The sequence below is a fragment of the Centruroides sculpturatus genome, unplaced genomic scaffold, assembly GCF_000671375.1.
Source record: "Centruroides sculpturatus isolate CEXI.00-Female unplaced genomic scaffold, Cexi_2.0 scaffold408, whole genome shotgun sequence".
NCBI classification, from domain to species: domain Eukaryota; kingdom Metazoa; phylum Arthropoda; class Arachnida; order Scorpiones; family Buthidae; genus Centruroides; species Centruroides sculpturatus.
In genome coordinates this window covers 290,024-313,665 of record NW_019384597.1, presented here as the reverse complement: position 1 = coordinate 313,665, position 23,642 = coordinate 290,024, and the positions used below count along the sequence as shown (strand labels likewise).

At 27.7% G+C, this 23,642-nt stretch overlaps 1 protein-coding gene across 2 annotated transcripts; it reads left to right on the top strand.

Moving 5' to 3' along the window:
* The first annotated feature begins 3,358 nt into the window (after positions 1-3,358).
* LOC111624896 (BTB/POZ domain-containing protein KCTD3-like) lies at positions 3,359-17,452 on the top strand. 2 transcript variants are annotated; one of them, XM_023367876.1, is made up of 7 exons: positions 3,359-3,429; positions 13,971-14,141; positions 14,931-15,086; positions 15,160-15,256; positions 16,073-16,205; positions 16,283-16,343; positions 16,412-16,550. In XM_023367876.1, the coding sequence occupies exons 1-6, from the start codon at positions 3,393-3,395 to the stop codon at positions 16,340-16,342; spliced, it is 654 nt and encodes a 217-aa protein (XP_023223644.1). In that variant the 5' UTR covers positions 3,359-3,392; the 3' UTR covers position 16,343; positions 16,412-16,550. The 2 variants fall into 2 exon arrangements, with proteins under 2 accessions (XP_023223644.1, XP_023223643.1); XM_023367875.1 differs by having other exon boundaries at positions 3,361-3,429; positions 16,283-16,331; positions 16,412-17,452.
* Positions 17,453-23,642: the final 6,190 nt, after the last annotated feature.

Here is a 23,642-nt window from a genome sequence, read left to right as displayed (position 1 = left end):
TTCATCAAAGTTTTATGATTTGGGTTTTTTTTTGGTTGTTGTTTTGTTATATGTTAAATAGTACTTCCATTTAAAAATTCATTTGATTGTTATAGAAAATCTTGAAGAAACTTTGATTGCATTTTAAAAGATTAATGATGGAACAAAAAATAATCTTTACTCTATCATTACAAACAAATGACAACAATTTACATAAGGCAAAATATCTGATATGGTTGTGTGCAAATAAAGGTATGTGAATAAATTTTGAAGACAAGCAGTCAGATTTATCAACAGACAGTGTCTAAAAGTATATTTATTCCTGGAATTAATTGCCAAATCTTGTATCTGTTTTTATTTAATACAATTTTATAATTATTTCTGTATTAAATCAGTTCTAAATATTAATAATTATATTGTAAATCTCTAATTAGAAATGAGTTGAGTTAATAATCATTAGAGATGTTGATTAGACACATTCTCTTCTATTCATGACAAATGTCTACATGAAATCAATTTTATCTATTATCAATTTAATTAACTCAGTTCTAATCTAGATAGCATGATTATTAATATTTGGTAATTAATTGACCTGATCATTACATTTTTATCAGGCTTAAGTATTAACAAAAGAATAAAGTCACTTTTGAATTTTTGTAATTTTAAATATAACTTTTTTTCTAAAATAAATCATATCTGTAATGATATAATTTGAAAGGGGTTTTAATATTTTGTATTTATAATAATTGCTAAAAATTTATTGAAATTTGTTTGAGTATTGCTGGTTATCTTTATATATTTCTGAATTGTGTATCTAATATGAAGTTAATTTGTCTTTGTTAATTATTTAATGTGCATTTTTAAGAATTCTTTTTTCCAGTTATGATTTTAATATTTTTAAAGATTTTAAACTTACATTTGACATAATTGTTTATCTGAATTGTGTATCCGATTATTAAAAGTTATTGTTAGTAATTTAAGTGAAGAATAAAGATAAATTGAAACAATTGTTTTATTTAAAAAATTACAATGTATTACAACATTTTTAAATCTTTAAAAACATAACCAGACACGAAATGAATTATTAATTAAGTTTTAAAAAGAATCACGTGAGTCATTCATTTACGCTGATTGGTGCATAGAATTTTAAACGTTAAATAATTTAAAACGCCATTTTTAAATCTTTAAAAAATTAACCAGACACGAAATGAATTATTAATTAAGTTTTAAAAAGAATCACGTGAGTCATTCATTTAAGCTGATTGGTGCATATGATCACGTGCTCTGTCAAAGCTTGAATTTCGTCATTACACGAAAATTCCAAATATCACCTGACTTAAAGCGAATTAATTTGCGGCACGATTTGAGAGAGAAAGACGTCAGAATATTAAGGAAAAAAAAAAAAATGGTGATAAAGCGACGAGTCATTTACATGTCCGTAAAATAGTTGTAAACAAAACTGATTAAGCAGCTTTTTTTTGGCTGAATAAACGAGAAAGTAGGTTAAAAGGATCTACTATAAAAGGATGTTGTAAATCTGTCGTGTAGCAAGCTTTTAATTGTATTTAATCTTAAAAAACAAGAGGGCTAAATTACAGTTAAACCGAAAATCATGGAGTCGTTCATTTAACTCTGTTGCCGATAAATTTTTGAATCGAAGTCACGTGATAGTCAACCGGGCTGCTAAACCTTCCACATCCGGTCTCGATTCTTCAATTTGAAAATGGCGGCCGAATCAAATGGCGAAAACAAATTTCAATTCCCGATATAACTGCTTTCGGTCTCGAGCTAATCCGTTTTAATACGTTTCTACCCCCGATTTAACGATTTTTCCCGCCTTATAGGCATTAGAAAAGGCCTTTTCCCTATACCGTTGCGAGTTTGCCAGGCCCGAAATGGAGGCGGCCGGTTTTTTAACTCCGTCTCGTGGGCATTAAGAGGGCCTTTTTTTACAATCCCATTAAAGGTTATGCCAGACCCGTAATGGAAAGGCCGGGTTTCGACCTTATCCGGGACCAGCCTTCCCGAAAATTCCTTGCATTACTCGTTTGAATTCGATCCCGGTTCCCCCAGAACGGTAGGCCTTATCAGCATTCAACGGCTTTCATACCTCGATCTTTCTCGTTTTAACGTGTTTCAATCCTCGTTGTAGCGAGCCAGTCCTCGATTTAAGGCGCTTCGATCCTTATTTTAGCTACGTTCTCACGGTCGAAATCTAGCGATTAACCTTATTTCAAAAGGAAATAGATCCGGTGTAATAGTTATTACAAGAAAATGGCGATTTGTTACCACGCCAACCCCGTTTTAAAGTTTCCTGCGAATTTTTCAAGCAAGGCATCTTCATTTTACCTCATCATTACGTTGTATTGAATGACGTAAGCTTAACACAAGATTTCACGAATCTGTCATGATTTTGCGATATTTTTTTAAATTTGTAATTGCTACACACACATTTTACGGTTAATTTAATATCTTAATCATCATTATTTTCGATAATCATCTTAGCCCTGTCGATCTCGTGCCGAGGAATTTAAAAAAAGAAAAAAAATTACTTTCCACTTCTACGTAAATACTTGGCTGGGGAACGTTACTCATTCTGCAGTTCCGCTTTGTAATCCGCTCTTATCAATGAACAAATAAGCAATTACGTGGTTTTTATTACGTGTAAATTTTAATTGAAGTAATAATAATCCACTTTACCGGTTTCAGATCCGCGAATTAACACGAGCAGAGATTAATTGCAATTAGAAGTGATTAAATTATGATTACGGCTCCTGCTTACAGTTAAATACATGATTACCGCCCTCCATTTGCAGTTCATTACAGCAGGTGTTAATTACAATTAGAAGCGATTAAATTTTAAAAATTACTGCAGTTAATTACGAATGCTAATTACAATTAAACTTACGATTACATCTCTTATTAAAACAGGTGTTAATTACAATTAAAAGCGATTAAAATATGATTACGGTTCCTATTTGCAGTTAATTACAATTAAATATGACATTTTATGGGATTTTAATACTTCAAACTCTCAAATTATACGAAATTATATATATTTTTAAATATTAATGCTTTGTAATTAAGTTAATGTGGTTCCTGTAAGCCAAAAAGACGTGCAAAATATGATTTAAATTGAGTTAATATTAATAGAATTAGGGAAATGTGGTTTATCTTCTGATTTATTCTTTTTTTTTTGTTTACAGATTTGTATAATTTAATCCCAACTCATTGAAGTAGTTAACATAATAGTATTTAATAATTACCTTTTGATTCAGTAACGCTTCGNTTTTTTTTCTTTTTTTCATTATAAAATTTGTTTTTATTGTATATTATAAAAATTGTTTTTAATAATTTGTCTGTTTTAGTAATTTTGTTAAATTAATGGAACTGATATGTTGTAAAATTATTTCATGCTAGCAAAGGATAGATTATCTGTCCATGGGGAGGGTAAGTTTCATTGAATGGAAAAACATTTTCATGTTTCTTCTTAAGCCATAAATTAAATTTATATTTTAAATGAATATCTTGTTTATTACAATTTCAATTGTTTTCTGTTAAGAATTTGTGCTTTTCAGCTTTTGCTATTAAAGCACTATTTGAGAAATTTTCACAATTTCATTTATAAATAGCTTTCATTAAATAGATCTGATCTAGTTAAATTTAAAAAATATCAAAGATATTTGATAAATAATACAAGGAAATGGGGATTTAGTAAATATTAATTATTTATTCATTTCTCTGATAGGTTCTAGTGGATTGATAGTTATTTTTATCTTTAAGTTTAAAATATTATTTATCATAAGTTCCTTGAATTACAAGGTTCCTTGAATTGAAAGTTCGTTGAAAAATATTTTACTGAAAACAAATTAATAAATTATTATTAATTTGTTTTCAGTAAAATATTTTTAAATTCAGTATTTCAGTACATTAAAGTCTCATTGATAGAATTCTTCCTTTTTAAATGAAATAGTTATAACTCAAAAGTTCAACACTTTTCTGTAAGCCCAGCATTTATTTCTTTACAACACAAATGTTTTCAACTCTGTTTGTGAATTTTCTTCTTGTAACTCTTACAAATCGACAGTTTGATTAAATTAATATTTAAATTAAAATTTAAAAAGCTAGCTGCTGAAGGCATTTAGCCAATAAAATTAATCTTTTTGACAGATAAGTGAAAAATTTAAAAGCAATTCTTAGAATAAATAAAACATCACTAAAAATTATACAACTTATTTTTACAAATTAAAAATACAGAAATAACCAAGCCCACCAGTGATTGAAGAGATAAAACTGCTGAACACTGGTAGTTGGTTGTGGATTCATGCCTTACCAGTGGGCTGGCCACATGGAGTTTTCCAGGTTTTTTCCACATTAATAACACCTAGATAGGGGTCAGTTTCTGACTCCTATATAGGTGTTATTAACATCCCTCTGAATCCTTATAGTTATATTTTGAAATACTAAGTATCCTATAAATACATAGAGAACCCTGTTAGTGTATTGAATACCTATAATTGATCATAGAGTTGGGGAGTATATAGAATGTATAGGATCAATCTGGAGGTTGTTAGAATACAGAAAAACACAAGTATACTTTTGAGAAAAGAAACTGATGACTACACTAGTCATTTTTGCAACAGAGTCAAGGGTTACAGTTCATTTAGATAGAATAGAGTTGCTACATACCAACTTTAGAAACACAGTAGAGCGTTGGTTAACCGAAAGCATTCCAGTCAGCAAATTTAAATTTTCGCTAGTGCTGTGACACTGCAATCTTTGGCTATATCTTGGGCTACTTCAATATTTTTTTTTGTTTGTGTGTGTGTGTTTTAGCTGGCAGCACTGGCACTTTTGTGTGGTGTTTTTCTGAGGATTGTGTGTCGTGCTGAATCAAACGTTTTTGATACTAGATTAACTTCTAAAGTATAATTTTTTGTTTTTATATTTTTCATTATATCTATTTTGTTTGTAAAAAATAAAGAAATAGTTTTTAACGATACAATAGTCACAATTATTATTTTAAAAAGTTTACGTTAGGCTTAACATGGACGAAAATTCAATGCGAAGCGACACACAACAGAGAAAAATTTCAGGTTAGGTTAATATATATTTTTGTACATAATCAGTTATCTGAAAAATAAGTTATCCGAACAATCCCAGTTCCCAATTGATTCGGATAAATGACGCTCTACTGTAAATACATTAGAACTTTGAGGCATTAGAAATATTTAAAGCAACCAATAGGACACAATGCATCAACCATAAGGATGCAAAGGTATTATCGGCAGTGTGCAAGGCTTTTAGAAGAGACAAGATAAACAACACAGAAATAGCCAGGTGGTTTTCAAAATTAAATCAAGAAAAGTCTATATGCTTCTAAAACTTTGTGTTATGTTAATGTTGATTTTGATTATCTTAATACTTTTAATTAGTCTGTAAAAATAAACTGTAGAATTTTTATTGATGTTTTCTTTATTCTAAGAATTGTTTTTAAGTTTTCTACTTACCTTTGTCAAAAGAAATGTAATTTTATTGGCTAAATGCCTTCAGCAGTTATCTTTTTAAATTTTAATTTGAATATTAATTTAATCAAACTTGATTTGTAAGAGTTACAGGAAGAAGATCCATAAAGAGAGTTGAAAACTGGGAATAAGAAATATGTTATGAAATAGTTTATTTGAAAAATATTATATTTAGGCTGCAATTTGCAGACTTATAAATTCTTACTGTAGTCCGTCTGTCCGTCTTTCATTAATCTCATGAACTGATTTAAATAGATGAATGATGAGACCGGATATACAAATCTTAGGAGCAGGAGGCCCAATTAACTATATATGAACTTCCAATGCAACTGGAAGTCACATTATTTCAATTAAAAAACTTTCCTCTGAAAGGTGTTAGATAGATGATCAGCATGGCTCTATTGTTAAAGGAAAAGTATGATTTAAGGATTAAATTAGTGCTGGCAAAAATCAGAAATTTTCAAAATTGATCAACCAGTTTCAAAACTGCTTTGAATTTGATAGAATTAATCTTTTAATACTGTATTTTAATAAAATTATTAAAATTAATGAAATTGTAATATTTTATTATTAAAATACTACAGTAATAAATGTTATTAGTACTAGCCAGCATTCATGACTATGCTATGTCATGTCTTATCCTCATCAAAAAGAAGTCAGTGTTTCTTTGATGTTCAGAAATGCTGAAGAAAGTATTTATCAACTAGCATTTGAAAATTTTATCATTTAAGATTAATTTCTACTGGTTTTCACTTTAATTTTCAAATTTAAATGTGAGTGATGTATGATTTTGTTTTAAAAAAATCAATGGTAAATTAGTGTGCTATACAAATTGTAATGCTACACTGAAGTTTTCTGGTTTTAAATTATTTGTGGAATCATCTTAAATCCAAGTATACTTTACTGCTAACTAAAAGTCAAATAATGCATGTAAGCAAACAAGCATTTTATTGCTTGTTCAAAACTGGTTTAGGTTTTAGCAGAATAGAAAAAGAAAAAAAAACAAGATTATTTGTATTTCTTTATTCATATTTCTTATGCTTAGTGGTTTATACTATGTTTCAGAAAGTAAATTAAAGTAGCATGATTTAATATTATTAAATATGTTATATACATTATCATCATCAATAAGAGGGTGTTTTATTTTAGATTTAGAAAACCTAGGAACTGTTTGCCAAAAAGTTTTAGGATCGTGTGCAAAGTTGGTAATAATTTTTTGAAGATAATTTAAGTATTGAAGTTTACATTATCTTTGATAATGCTTAATAGCAACATGGCATGAGTACACAGTTCTGGGATTTCCATCTCTTTGCCATCAGCACCACAATGTTTTAGAATGATTTCTTAATTTTTTCAAAAACTGAGAATGCCATTTTTTATTATCTATATTGATTCTTTTGTATTGTAAAAATTCCCCTAAAGAGGAAGTAAAGAGATTGTATATCTTTTGCATTTTCTGTTTAACATTAAAACCAGGTCAAGAAGAAATGACCAATTACGGAAACTGAGATAAGTAGAGTTGACTCCATTTAATTGTAGACCAAGTGGGAATATTAATACAAGCATTACCATATGAAGGAATTTATTGATCTTTATAAATAATTGTTTGGATAGCACTATGATCTGATGGAAAACTTGAAATTGAGTAAGTAATAATTTGAGAGTGAAAAGAAAAAAAAACTAAATCAAAAAAAAGCATTACCATGGGGAAAATTAATGTGTTGTTTATAACCAAAAAATAATAAAAGTTGTTAAAAAATTCTGCACTACATTTAAGTAAAAATTAATTTTGATTTTTGAAAAATTAAAGAATAATCCAGTTTATATTCAAATAATTTCATATAAAATGATTGATAATTAAAATTTTTTAATTTTAAATTGGCAATAAAATTCCTGTAGCAGTCTAATTTATTTTTATCATATCAAAACTCATTACTACATTCAAAACCTTCAAAAATAGTCAAAATCTGCAGTTTATTATCCTGCATAGCTAAGATCAATATTTGTCTTTAAACATCAGTTTATAGTTAGAGCTTTTTTATTTCCAGTACTGTTTAAGTGGTTTGATGCTTTCATTAGTAAGTTATTACTTTCAAGTCTGTATGAAGATATTTCTTTGTTGTTTTCATTATTTTATACATTATTATTTTCGTGTTAAAAACTGTTATTTGATTTAAAACTAGGGATAAAATAAATTTATATATAAATGAAATAAAATTTCATATATTTTGTTACATTTTATAACAACTTGTTTAAATATGTCTATGAAATTCATAAGTCTTTCTGTATTCTAATAATTACTGTAACTGTTGATTTTATTACTTTTCCTATATTTCTTGTTAAAACTATTTTTATGAACTATCTAAAATATCTGAATCCTGCTTTGTATTTCATTACCACTATTTCAGGATAATAATATGTTTGTAATTTAATGTATGTAGACAACACACTTTTCTAAATGAATCTTACTTGCAATTATATGGAAATAAACTTAAGTTAATTATCTTAATATTATGTTTTGATTTTTGAAAAGAATGTTAGATATATAATTTATCATCTTACTCTAGAATTATTATAATCATTATACAAGTAGTAATATATTATAGGATGTACAGTACATTGGTAATAGGGATGGCCAGTTTTAATATTTTAAGTGTAATTAACTTGAAATTATCTATAACTGAATTACAAAGTAATCATCTATTAGAATTTTAGTTAAATTTATTAATTAGATGATACAAATATATGTTTTTTTTTTTATTAGAATAAGTGCACCACTCCTATGGGAGTATAACACTAAGAATACATGAACCAAATACAAATACATGATACAAAGAAAACACAAAATTAGTCTTCAGCTTTTAGTGAAAACTAAAAAGTAAAACTAGAAATTATAAATTATAAATAGTCTTTTCTTTCATATTTTTTGAACATAATTGTAAAAAGCATCAAACAATGGCTTCTGAACAAGCTTATCAAGTGGACCATGGTAAAGCCATGGCATCAAGCGTAAAGATTTCTAATTTCAGAATAAGTCTGTCTTGATCATAAATTGGACAATGATAGATCATATAGTCAACAGTGTCCAGATTTTCTGTAGAGCAAAACAAAAGGCAGTTTCTGCCCGGTTATACATCGCCAGGTAGCTTCTAAAATCACCATGCTCAGTAAGTAGTTGAGCAGTAGCAAACGTTAAATCTCTAAGTGGAGATGAGAACCTGCATTCAACACTAGGAAAATAAAGTCTTGTTATTCTACCAGTTTTACTGCTCAACCATTGTTGATTCCGCTTTTTCATAGCATTGTCATGAATATAATTTTTAAGGCTGCTACGTGAGAGAGGGATGTGAATGTAGTCCAAGTCAGTGTTCTTGGCAGCTGACTTAGCCTCAAAGTTGGCTTTTTCATTTCCTAGTAAGCCAGTATGGCCAGGAACAAATATAAAAGTTATCTTATTTACAAGATTTTTTATATGGTGCTGGATATATGTGATTTTATTGCTATTGCAATTGGGATTTAATAGTGTTTTTAGGACAGACTGAGAATCACTGTAAATGATGATAGACAGAGATTTATTTGGTAGTGAAGTGGCCCACTAAACAGCTTGGTAGACAGCATCTTCTTCAGCATGATAGATGGAGGTATGTGGGGGTATCTGTACCTTTTAACATATTTTGGGCAAAATATGTCTGCTTGGAGAAAGATACAGACACTTGAGCTGATATGAAGGGGGCTGTTGGATCCGTCTGTATAGATATTAATGTCAGCTTGGTTATCCATGGAGGAAGCAGATGACACCAAATGTATCCTGGGAATAACCTTGTTTACAGGGTGATCAGAGATGATAGGGTAATTGCAGTTGATACAAATATGTTTATCATCTTTATAGATCATTAAAATAATTGATAATTAAATTTAGAAAGATAAAATGGAAAAAAATTGCCCAAGCCATAATTTAATAAATTAACTAGTTAAAGAGCAAGTTCTGATTTAAAATTTTACAAAATATATGATAGCTTATTGGTAATAATTATAGTTGAGATATTATGAATGAGAACATTAATTAATTAATTTAATCTTTAATGTTAAGTTTTTGTTTTAAATGGGATATGAACTTTCAAATTGCATTTATTGAATAAGTATGTTGCTAAATATGTTGATATAATGTATATTTTAAAGAAATCACACAACCTTAATATAAAATTTTATATACATTGATATTTTTATTTATAGCTTTATAAAAGATTGTATTAATTATATTTCTAACATTATTACAATGCTATGTAATTATCTTGTTATAATTATACTAAAAATATTGTTCTGATTAGTTATCTATTATATCTACATAACAGTAATTCTTCTTTTGAAAAAATTCCATGAATTCCTTAATAAGATTGTGATATAATTTTATTAAAAATGAATTATTAATTTTTTTCATCATCATCATCATCATCATAATGACCAAACTGAAATCAAAGCCAAATATGAAATGTTTTATGACAGAATATATGTAGCATGCAATGCCATAATGTTGTAAATGGCAAAAAATAAGCTTTTCAGGGGAGGTAAAAAAAACACTTTTTTGAGGAAAGTGAATGAATTCATTTCAATTTTATAATAAAAGGGTAAACAAACTCACTAGGTTACAAATTTACTGGAGTAACAAAATGTTATAAACATAAGCACTAACATTTTAAAGCACCAAACATCATGTGATTTGCACTTTGGCACTTTAAACATTATGGCTTGTATGTAAATTCAACTTCAAAATATAGCCACTTATAGTGCCACTATTGTCACAATATTTTTTGCAGAAGAAAATATTGCTTTTAGAATTCAATTCTTTAATAAAATGTATTTAGAGAAAAATGGCATTTACAATGTTATGGCATTTCATGCTTCATTTTATATGAATACTGTTAGTTTTGATTCAGTTTTCAATTTTTATTGATCAATGATTGAATTATAAAATTAAATAGCAAACTATGTTATAAAACATTTCTACTTATATAATATTGCACAAGCAAATGCATATGAAATCATATTAAAATATAAGAAAATGCAACATTCATTCAACACTCAATTTAATAAAGATTAATTATTGTATAGGCTTTGTAAATAAAATTAATTTTTGAAGTTATCTTAAATTATATTAAACCAATGATGAACAACCTGTGGGCTACATGCTGCCTGTGAGGTCCTACTATGCAGCTCCTGGGGCTTTGGTAATGTAATTTTATTTTCCTGTTTTCTGCCTTATGTTTGTTATGCAATGCTAATTAATAATTGCCCGAGATATCTCGGGTTATGGGCTTAAGGGGTTTTAATTAATTTAAATTAAAATTAATTTAAGATGATACTGTGACAAAGAATATTCAAACTAAACTAGACCTGTAAAAGTATGAGAATAAACTATATATTACTAATTTACATATCATTAGTTTAAACCTACTGAATACTAAAATAATATAAAGCCTGCAACTCCATAAGAAAAAAATGCATATGACCTCCTGGAGCCTACAAAGTTCATCCCTAGCCTACTTCCAGAAAAAATTTTTTCTTTAATGTGCTAAACAATATAAATATGATGAATTTAGATTATAATTTTACTAGATTTTATCAAGAATTAATAAATTTAAGAATATATATCTAAAACAGGTATATCATACAAAATTAAAGTCAAATAATTACCGGATTAAATTGGGATACTTTATATTACGCAATCAATTTGGTACTAGAGAGAGGAATTAGGCACCATCTCTTAATAACTAATAATTATAATTAATAAAGTTATTAAGACCTATAGCCATGTCTAATCTGATAGAATTTGGCATTGGTTGGTGTCTAGTTTGGGACACTACTGTTAATAATTAAATAATTTGGCACTAGAGGTAGGTGTTATGTGTCATCTCTTATTAAATTTAATAATTAATATTGAATAATTTTTAGAAAATTCTGGATGAAAAGAAGTGAACCAGAACAGTATTCAAACTCACAACTGCTGCTTACCATGTGGATGCATTGCCAGTTACACTACCTGGACCTCTGTTTGATCCCTCACTTCAAGACATATATAATTTAGACATAATTATCCTCGGTTACTTACAGCTTTGACTGGAGCGACACTTTACCCATGGTCTATAATCACCTGCTATGGCACTCAGCCAGCTATTGCTTTACCTCAGCATGCTGTATATTATTTAATTAAATAGTAGCAGTAAAGTACCCCAATTTAATCAGGCAATCGTTTGGCTTTATTATGAATATCAGGCTTCAAGGTGTTTATATGCTTAATATACAAAATTAACAGTTTCTTTCTTCACTTTTAAGGAAGTTATACAAAATACTCAGTCAAACCCTATCAATACAAAGTTGAGGGGACTTAAAATTGGCCTTTGTATTAATAAGGTTGCATTATGCAAAATTTACAACAAACAAATCAAGTTGTATCATGCAATGGTAAAAATCAGATTTTCTTCCGGTTATTTCACTGTTTTATCTTATTTTGATATGTTTAAAATAAATAAATAAACTATGTATTGTTCCAAATGTACATTTTATTGAAATATAACTAGCTTAAAGATTCAATGCTTATTTTTCAACATTGGTTAGAATTGGTAGAACAGTGAAGGAGTTATTGGTTATAACAGGCTGACTTTGCTGCCAAATTGAATCCAGGAGTTGGATATGCATAATACTTTACAAATTAAAAAATAGGTTTTGCTTGGATTTCAATGGAAATGATTTGTTTTTAATTTTAAATTACAAACTAATTATAGTATTTAATATTTGTAATTCAGTTGTTTCATTATTTCCATTATTAAAGCAATTACAAATAATAAGTATTTTATAAGACAGTTTTTTAATCAAAAATTATCCAATCCTATTAACTATTTTTGAGTTGGTGTGAAGATCATTGGTATGGCATATACTGCATTGACAATAATGATAACACTGGTGTCATAAGTCAGTAACACTGACGTTGTTGTAGCTACTATTAAAGTTGAAAAATGCATTCATGGTCATAATATGGCTCATATGACTTTGTAGAAGCTGGAAAAGTGTGCTTCATATTAAACAATAATAATACACCCTACAATTTTGGCTATAGGCCATGGTCTATATGAGATTATATTCATAAAATTCATCATATATAGCTCATGCACAGGAGAAACTAATACAAGAAAAACATGATTACCAGTAAATACTGTAATTACAGTATTTACTGGGAAAAATGTAATAAAATTCAGTAACTTTCCATAAAAATAACCTGAACTTTTCTCATAAAACTTATTATGGTAAGTTAAAGATATGATGATTAACTCTAGTTTGTAGCAGAGTGAGATTTACATAAATAATAATATTCTTGATACTGTTCCTTTCCTCTCAGTTTTTATTCTGGAATTGTACTCTAAAACTTTGGCTATAGGCTCTAAAACCTTGCTATATATGCTAGCAACTTATCTATGAAAGTGTCAACATTCCTTTACAATTTTCATTTTTGTGATTTGTATATACAAGAGCAGCCTGTATCCAGGGTTTTAAAGTAATTGTTATTGAATCCACAGAACCACAACACATTTGATATTACATATTGATTAATATTTTGTATTAACCAAACTCATTAACACTGAAATGCTTATCCTTGTCCACTGCAAATCTATTTTGCATTAATGCAGACTATGAATAAACCATAGTAAAATCCAATAATAATGGGATTTGACTATGTTTGTTTTAAAACAAAATTTTAATTTTAAAATATAGCACAGGCTATCTTAAGCAGATAATGTTGATGATAATAATATGGATGTATATTTTCACTTACTTTCATTAAAGTATACCTTGAAACCTCTAAATTTGGGTTTTAATCACATTTTTCTATTATCAAAACTGTTTTAAAATAATTTGAAAATGTCTAAACATTTATGGAAATTTCTCTCTCTATTTTAAAATAATAGTTTATTTTTGTCATAAAATCTAGATTAACTTTAAAACCATTTCTTCAAACTTATTTTATGTACACAAAGATTTTCAATATACCTAATAAAATTTTTTGATTAATTTGGCATTAGCTGGATATAATAGTTCTTTTTTTTTTTTATCTAGATCAGAGCCATTTAATGATATATTATTTTCTTATTTCATGATTTATAATTTAGAAACTTTTGTAAAATATTGTAATTAACTGAATTGGCATAAATATACAATTAATTGCAATAATTCAGTTTAACAATATTTTCATAAAATTAATATTAAATTGAAAATTTTTCTGATTAATGACTTTGTAGATTACTATCTTATTAAGTTATCTATTATTTATTATTATATAAGGGAATGTAAAGAGCTTTTTTTCCTTCTGGAATGCCAACAGGCTAAATTTTTATTATTAATCTTGAATAATTTTAAACATGATATTTATAATTTATTTTTAATTTTGAAGTCAAAAGTGTAATATAAAATTTTTAGGTCTTTGTGGAAACTGGATAGAAATAGCCTATGGCACAAGCTCTGGAACAGTTAGAGTTATTGTTCAGCATCCAGAAACAGTCGGTCATGGTCCACAGTTATTTCAGACATTTACAGTTCATCGTAGTCCAGTTACAAAAGTTGTTTTATCTGAAAAATATCTTATTTCAGGTTAGAAATTAAAAGATTTTATTAAAGCCTTATTTATTTTGTTTAAGAATGGTAATATAATTTTTTTTTTTTTTTTTTTTTAGGGAAATTTCGTCAAAAGTTTCCCTCTCGCGTGGATTTCGGTTAATTACGTCGTAGATGCTATAATTGCCTCCTTTCTTTAAACACTACTATCCTAGTCACGTGACTATAAACTGTGCCAATTTGTCTTCGCTCGTATCTATCGAAGACTAAAAGTCGGGTCGTTGACTGTAGCTAGTTTCCGCGTTGCTGGCGTTACAGAATCTTTTTACTATCCTACACCCGGTTAGGTTATTGTTTTTACCGGAAGACACCACCAAAAAAATTCACAATAAAAAAAAAAGTAACCTTCGACACCCCTCGCACGCCGAGACGTAAAAGGGTAAACCACACATAAACACGCACAAAATACGTACTTACTTTTTCAAACCCTACGTAAGGGGTGGTCTAAAAGTCGGTTAACCGTTAAAACCTAGCGAAATTCACCGATTGCATCCGGTTAACCGCGCTCTCTGACACGTTTCCAAAGTAAATTACTTCGGAAGAGACGGCGATTTAGCTTCTTCCACGGTTAATCGATATTCGGGCCACCCCCCCGTAATATTTTAAAATATTTCTTACAGAGTTCATCCCTCATCCCAAAGCGTAAACCTTAAATAGGTCATCGGTCGAGTTCACATCCACCATTTTCTCACTCCAGTCGAATATCGATTTCTAGATAAGTGTCCGGATAACCTTTNTATTTTTTTTTTTTTTTTTTGTTTTCAGCATGTTCTGAATATAATCACGTACGCACGTGGAGCGTAACAAGATTTAGAGGTATGATATCTACTCAGCCAGGTTCGACTCCGCTTGCATCATTTAAAGTTGTTTCTCTTGAAGAATTAGAACCTGGAATAAGTTACGGTACTGGTAATGATTGTGGTGAGTTAAGTTTTGTAGTTTTATAATCATGTTATTAAAATAAAATTTAATATTTAATATTTTATTTTTATAGGACCATATGGAGAGCAGGATGATGAACAAGTATTCATTCAAAAAGTTGTGCCAGAAACTGATCAGTTATATGTTAGATATGCTTCAACTGGTAAAAGGCAAGTTAGAATTTTATACAATATTAATAAATCTCCACACTTTTGTGTTATTTAGAATCAGAACTGTTAAATAAAATTTTGATTATATCTCAAATAAAAAGTGAATTATTATTGTCGCTAACAAAATTATAGACAGAAGTCTATTTTATAGTTATAGCTATAACATTAGTAATTTCTGTCATCGATGTTGCAAAGTTGGTTAGCAAGGCATCATTTTTAAGTTTAGAAATTTTCTTAAATAGAAAAATAAATTCTAATATGGAATTTATATTTTTTAATTTTAAATTAAAAGTTACTTAAATTGATTACATTTACCAACTAACTGAGAGAGTGAGTAATTAACAGACACATCTAATTAAAAAAACTAATAAACTGAAGTTATAAATACAGTACATTTTCTCTAATTTGAACTCTCTACTTAATCCAAATTACTTTTGTTCATTTTCTGCTATATGTTCCATTCAAAAACAAAAAGAAATTGTAAATAGATTATTGTTTAAAAATATGAGAAATTTTTGTAAAATTAATATAAACATTTTTTGTGTGTCTGTAGTCATTTTTTGACTTCCTGTTCTTTGTATATAACCCCTCTAATCCAAGGAACCTTGTACAATAATTATGTTGGATTAATACATATATCTGGTTGTTTCTCTCTCTGCATAGACTTTTTTTAGATAGAAAGATTTTACTTTAGGTATCGTTATTTATTAAATAAACCAAACAATGTGCTACTTGTGCTAATTACAATTTTACTTTTCAGTTTAATTTTTATTCATTTTTATATTTTACTAAAATAAAATACATGAATTCTTACAGAATATGTATCATCAGATCAGTAGATGGTACAACAATTAGTGCTTTTTGTGTTCATGAGTGTGAAGGTTCAAATCGTATGGGTTCTCGGCCTCGAAGATACATATTTACAGGACACAGCAATGGAGCTATTCAGGTAGTATCTGTTCAGATTTTATAAATTTTAAAGTTTATAAAAATTTGGTTAAAATGAAAATTTTTTTACACATTTAGATGTGGGACTTGACGACGGCTCTTGATTTGGCAGTTAAAGGCGAAGCAGGCAAGTTTTAAAGTAATCATATCTATTAGTTTTTATTATTTAATAAAAATATTTTATCTGAAAATTAATCTTTTTTCTAGTTTCTAATCATAATGGTGGTCCTTCTCCACATGAATTACTTAGACTTTTGGACCAATGTGATCTCACAAATTCCCATTGCTCAACACCCTGTATTAGTCCATCACCTTCTTTAATTAATAACAGCATAATGCGACTTAAGGCATCAAACCTTGCCTTTTTAGCTCATCAATCACTAATTACTACCGATAATCCTAGGGTAAACACTACCGAAGAAGAAAATGATGGAAAAATAACACACTGCTGATAATGCCAAAGAATTAATAATTAAAATTTAATTAACTTATATTGTTTATAAAAACTTTTTTTTGTAACTTGTGAAACAAAAGTTATTAGTTGTTTTTTAAAAAAAGTAAGTTTTCAAATATTTAACATGATTGTTGTAAAAGTTATTTTATAGATATACTATATAAGAATGAAAGGCAAAGAAAATGCTTGATGGTAAATGTATTAAATTGAATAGTATGAGTGAATTATATTTTCTAGAAAAATAATTTATTTATATAGTTTTTTAATAGCTAATTATTTATTGTTATGTCAATAGGTTTGTTAATTGATTGTAAAATAAACATTGTGATTTATAGTAGATGTAAGTGCACTGTGTATCAGTTGATCATTTTAATTTACATTTAGAACGAATGTTGCCTAATAAAATTTAAATTATATTTACCAAATTTAGCTTTGATATGAATCACAATGTTTATTATTTAGAACATCCTTGATAAAATTTAAAAACAGATTTCCTCCCATTACAATTAAACTAACAGATAATTATTTAATATATCAAACCATTTGATAAATTCTATTCATCCATTTTTTATAGTAATTCAAATGTATATTTAAACTTTAATAATAATGTTTTAATATGAATTACACATTTTTTAACATAGGAATATAATGAAAAATATTGCCAGCCATAATATGTAATTTTATAAAAATACGTTTTGAACCTTGATTCATTTATGAATAGTAATTAGTAATTTATATATATGAAATTCAAAATTATTTTTGACATAGAAATTTTCTACCTTTTTTTTTTTATTTATTTACAGATTATATTTTATTGACTTAAGTCAATTAATTTATTTAATGTGCAGAAATATAATTTGGGTATGTTTTGTTTATTATTAGTTTATCAATTAAATTTTAAACATTTATATTCAATCAATTGAAATTCTTATTACTTAATATAAAATTCAATGTATCTAAATCACTAGATTTTTCTCAAATTAAATGAATATTAACCAATTCAAAAATATTTTTAAATTGGAATAAAAATATTGTTATAAAAATTCAAACTTATAAATTATTAAAATCCAGAAACATTTACTATAAATATAACTTTCAATAATAGCAAAATTATGCGTGTACAAAGATGAGACTAAATTATAGAGAATGAGTTTTATTTTAATTTGAAAATAAAAAACTAATAAAATAGCTTATCATACTCAAGGATTAAAATTTTGAGTGTTAATATGATAAATCTACTACAGAAAAATATTAATGTCAATGAAGTTAATTCATCCATCCTCCTCCATTTTTTAAAATCATTATTATACAATCAATTTCTTAAATAAAAATAACTGAAAATATAGTTTTCTAACTATAATGAAACTAAACAATAAAAAAATATCATCCATTTATTGCATTTATATAGTTATTTACATTAAAATTTTATTTAAAGAAATAATAAATATTTTTTAAAATAACAAATTCACTTAAAGCAATTATAAATTTAAAAATAAATTTTCACATTTCTTCATACTTTTTAAATACTGGCATTTAGTTTATATGCAATATAGAAAAATGAATGTGCATTTTCTGTGTGCCAAATTCATTTTTTTCAAGTGAAATCAAAATGAATTTAAAAAATAACAAAATAATAATTTGTTAAATTAAAAATATATTAAATAATTACAATTTTACAGCATTAGTATTGACAAGTTCTGAAAGCATTTAAGATAAAATGAAATTAATTTTATGGATTTTTTAATAGAAGAAAGAATGCTGAGAATAGAAATAGTCAATATCAAAATTTGACTTCAGAAGTTATGTTGGTACAGTTATTCCTTATTTTCAATCCTTTGATTCCTGATAGCAAAATAATTAAAAAAACAATGTTTATTATTATTAGTTTCATTTAGGAAAATTTAATGTTTTATGACATTCATATTTATTTTCTTTTGTTGGCAATCATCAACAGAAATCGAAAAAATTTCCTTAATTGAATATAATATATTAAGTAAATTATACCAAGATTTTCTCAACAACAATCATCTTTTATTTCATATATATAAATTATTAATTATTTCTAGTAATGAATTCAGGTTCAAAATAAATTTTTTAAATATATTTTTTTAAATTTTTGATGACTATCTTGATTTATAGCAATAAGTTTATGTTAATGCATAGCTTATTGTCAAATAATCTTAGATTCAAAAAGTTTGTCCATATGTCACATATCTCAGATCCACTGAAAACATTTATTTTAAAGTAAACTAGTTCAGATTGAATGGAGAAATAATTTTTTCATAATAAATAATTGAAATAAATGATTTATCTCTGATGTAGTTTTTTTTATTGTATTTATAAAAATTTATCAATATTGTTTCAAGTATACTTAATTTTCATAAGGCAATGGTTTTTATAAATTAACACAGTCAAAATGTGAAAAAAGAAAACACATTTTAACATTGTGGAAATTTTCTGTGATGTTCTTTTATCTAGCAAATTACAAGAAATATGGTATATAATATATAAACTTATCTTTATAATACATTAATACTCCTATTACAAATGAGATATAAATTACAGTAATGAGCTGATGATATTTAAAAAATTTTACATATTTACCTGTTTGTAAGTTAAATTTTGGATATTTAATAATTGTGTTAGATTTATAAGCTATATAACATGTTTTTACACTAAGACAACTTTTTTAAGATATGTACTTTTTCTCATATTTGCCAAATTATTTCTATAATTATCCACTGTTATGTTGAGAATATTTTGAAGATCTATGGCATTCCATATCAAGTCCATTGCAGTACTTATGTGAAAAAATAAAGAATTTTGTGCTTTTAAGTAATAGCACTTTTCTCTTTGAATTTTGATATAAGTATTATTTATTCAGACTGACCTGGACTAATATAATTTTTATATGAAACTGAATATTGGGCTTTTTATATATCAATACTGAAGAACTAAGGGTTTGGAAATATCATTGATAAAAATTTTAATAATGTTAAGCCTGTTGGTCTTAAGATTGAAAGATGGCCATAAACATTATATAATGTTTTTGATCCTGCTCTGTGCTATTCAGAACATATGTTGTTACAAAGGTGTTAACAAGTTTGCAAGATTTATATAACCAAAATGTTAGATACTTTCCTACAATTTAGACACATTAGGTTCATTTGCTTAAAAATATGAATTACTTCATTCCTGTTAATTTCTAATCTGATGTAACACTTACTAGTTTTTACTTTTCTTCTGAAGACTGATTGCCTATTGACTTCATGATGTACTTGCATAGCCAGTCACAATCCTCCCTTAGAAAAATCACTCCTCAGAACATTCAATCTTTTCTAAATCATATAGATAATCCAAATTGGATTAGTGTAGTTGATAAGGCATTAATCAGTGAATTAAGCTTAATTAAATTGGTTAATATAGTTTTATTTTTTAATTAAGGAGATTGGGACAAGATAGTGGAAATGGGGCTTAGCACTATTTCAAGAGAATGCAGTTTGAAAGGTTGATCAAATTGTCAAATCACATTTTGTAACCAAATGTGTGTTTGCAACTTCTGTACTATTGTTTTAGGTTTTCTGAATGGAATACTTTGTATTGAAATCTTTTGTGGCTTGATCCTAAACTCCTAAGTGTACTTTGAAGTTATTCAAAATTGAATGTGATTCCCAACTATGTAATATTGTCTTCTATAGATATCAGCTTGTTTCCTGTGTAAAATCTTAAATATATAAATTCTTTTCTTTTTCTACTATGAAAAATTTCCTTTTTAGTTTAATTAAGTGAAACAATATCAAGTTAATCTTACATTCAATTGTTGTTTTTGTTGGCGCTGATGGGACAAGGTTATTGACATAATCATAAGGATGTCAATTGGTATAGATATGTAAGAGCATACATTAAGAAAATCAAATCATGTCTAATGCATTTTAGATACATGCTATAAAATGCTGTTTATCACTGTGTAAAAATTGTATGAAAAATCTTTTATAAACCAATCTATGACCTCCTCACTAATCTCTGGGGATGCTTAATAAAGCAAAGCAAGGTCATTTAGATGTTCTTCCAACATGGAATTTCTAAGATATGTTTTTAGCTGGCATAGGATAGAGCGGGGATGTCCAGCCCACAGGCCACACTGTGGCCCACTGCACCCTAAATTTTTTAGGTATATTTTCATTTATTTTGTTAAGTATGCCATAAAACTTATTCTCGTTTCACTGGATACACTTTGATGTTATAATGACAAAACAGTTTTCTAACACCAATAATTATATCTAGAGAACTGTTATGCATACAGGGTAGTACATACTGTTGTGAACAATTCTTTTCATGCATTAAAAGCATCAAAACTGCTGAAAGAAATAGGTTGAGTGGTTCCCATTTAACTAACATTCTTAGAATTAAGACTAGTATCATAAAAGCAGATATTGACAATATTATACAAGGAAGGTAATGTCAAAAATTGCTTTGAATTTATTTTTATTTTGTGTGAGTAATTTCTTTTTTTACTATCAGTAATACTATATATTTGTTATTAAAATTTGATATTCACATTTTGAACATTTTAAAAGCATATATTTATATAAAGTACCTTTGTGGCCCTTCGAATATACCTAAATTTCTAATTTGCCCCATTAGGAAAAAAGATTGGACAACCCTGGGATAGAGAATGATCTTTCTGCTGTTGCTGTAGTAATAGGCAAACAGTCTGAATTTTCAAGTTTTCTTACGCTAAGGAATGCTCCATTTCTCTCACAAACATTCAGTAATTCGAAGAGGCGTTTTCCTTTTCACTACAATTTTCAGTTGTTCTTTGCCACACTATTATTTCTGTATGAATTCATCTTCATAAGAGTCATATGCATCAGTTTTATATAGGGTCTAATAGTCAACCACTGAAGTTTGTCTGCCTTTGAGGTAACAAGTGAAACTACTAAGAATTTCACCATACTTAATTAATTAATCTTGATTGGTATAAGTTCATTTATTTTTCAATATGGCTATTTCTGTTACAGTAATTCTTCTCACAACTAAACTATGACATTGTTTCAATGTTGCTGCTGTTTGCTTAATCTTGGAACATCAAGAGTGATGATGTAATCTTCCATAAGGAAATTTTGTTTTTTCAACTCAAATATATTATGTTGAACTTAATTGGTTGACTCCCTCATGTTTTTTAGTTCCTTTATGGAATATTATGCAAGTTCTTATTTCACAGTGTCTTATCTATCTTTATTTCCTCTTCCTCCTAATCATCAACTTTCCTAAACTCTTCTTTCATATTCTTACAGGGCAAAGTCCTAGCTAAAAGGATTGCCCTTCTTAACTGTAAAACAAGAACAAGAATATTATGCAAGGAGCACAGTTTTTTGATAGAGAGAGAGAGAGAGAGAGATGTTAAGGTTGGCATGTTTGATGGATTTGGGGGAAAATTTGGAATTGCAATTGCAAAAATAGAAATTACTATGCAATTGCAATTTTTAATGGTATTTGTTAGTTGAAAAGCTTCAGCTCCCACTTTTGTTTCTCACAACTGAGGATTTTTCTTCTAAGAATTCTTTGAACTCAGTTTGGACAGTATTTTTTAATTTTACCATATTTATAAACTATATAGCAATAGGTAAGATGTATCAATGTCATTCTCTTAACCATAACTGCAATCAAATTTTGTGTTTTTTTTTCTGTGTAGTTTGTCTCATGCATAAAACCTCTTTAACCATGCATTTATAATGCATTTGTCACCTTTTGTCACATTTTTTTCCACTAGTGCACATATATGAAAAGTTGTCTAAACCAGAAATGTCTGATTTTTTTCAGTAAGCAATGAAAAAGCTTCAGATTTATTAATACTTTCTACCAACTTTTCCAAGGTTTTCTTGTGAAAAATAGAAATGACTATATTTTGGATTCCATTGCTTGTGTACTGGCCTGTTCTAATTTCATTCAGAAGTTGCCATCAATCACAGCTGTTACTTCAGATGTCATTTGACAGCTTCCTTTTAGCCTTGGGAAACTCAAAGTTGCTTGTCCTTGCCATCCATAAAGTTTCACTGTTTCTACAGTGGTCATGAGTATCTTGTTTTCCCTTGATTACTTTTTTATTTTCAGAACATAATTCTGAAGGTAAAAGGTTACCTATTAATATAAAAATTTTTCTAAAATCTTCCAGTTCCATTATGCTACTTCTGTGGTAAACAGTTGATTTTTGCCACTTGAAGTAATCAAATGCTTTATTCAATTTCTGTATGGCTCATTTACTAATATTCCTTGAGAAATTGGGAACCAACACTAAGCAGTCTAAAAAGATTGATGTTGCTTTACAGAAAGCTGCATCCTTCTTTCTGGAGTGAGGTCATGTGACTTCTGGTCACAGACTGAAATTCAAAACCAGATACTTCATTTTGTTGGGTTTCAAAACAGGTCTTCAATGCAAGCAGAAGGAAGTCACATTTGTGAGTGTGTGAACTCAGAATGAAGAATGATCCATTTTTACACTTTAAAAACCATTCATTAAGAGAAACATCTTGACTTTTGGTTAACAGTTTTTTCCTGCAAAAATCCATAAATTGGTTGGCTCTGAAATAGCAAACCTCAAAGAAAGTTTGAGCTTCAAGTAGAACTCAAGTTTCAACTTTCCAGTTTGTACTCAAGTAGAATGATGGAATCCACAATTTGGAGTCTAGTCAAAGAGAAGTACACACAAAGCCAGTGAAGGAAATGAAAGAAAGTCAGTATTGATGAATATAGCAGTAGAATAGGAGTCTTTTGCTCCAAGGACACAGATTCATGTACACTGGCAGAAATTGAAATCCCAACACCAAAGAAGAGTTATACTAGGTAAATGAAAATTACACAGAATATTTATCTACAAGATTTATTACATTGATATGAATTTCAGGAGTACAACTTTCATATGGTGCTGAGTTCACATTTTGTGAATAGAAAATGTCATCCATTACAATACCTAATGTGGTCACT

What these genes read in the sequence shown, in the direction of transcription:
- LOC111624896 (XM_023367875.1), top strand. Translation starts at nt 3,393, where the DNA reads ATGCTAGCAAAGGATAGATTATCTGTCCATGGGGAGG. An exon ending in CGGTACTGGTAATGATTGTG is followed by an intron (nt 15,087 to 15,159) that starts GTGAGTTAAGTT and finishes TTATTTTTATAG; the next exon opens with GACCATATGGAGAGCAGGAT. An exon ending in GGCAGTTAAAGGCGAAGCAG is followed by an intron (nt 16,332 to 16,411) that starts GCAAGTTTTAAA and finishes TCTTTTTTCTAG; the next exon opens with TTTCTAATCATAATGGTGGT.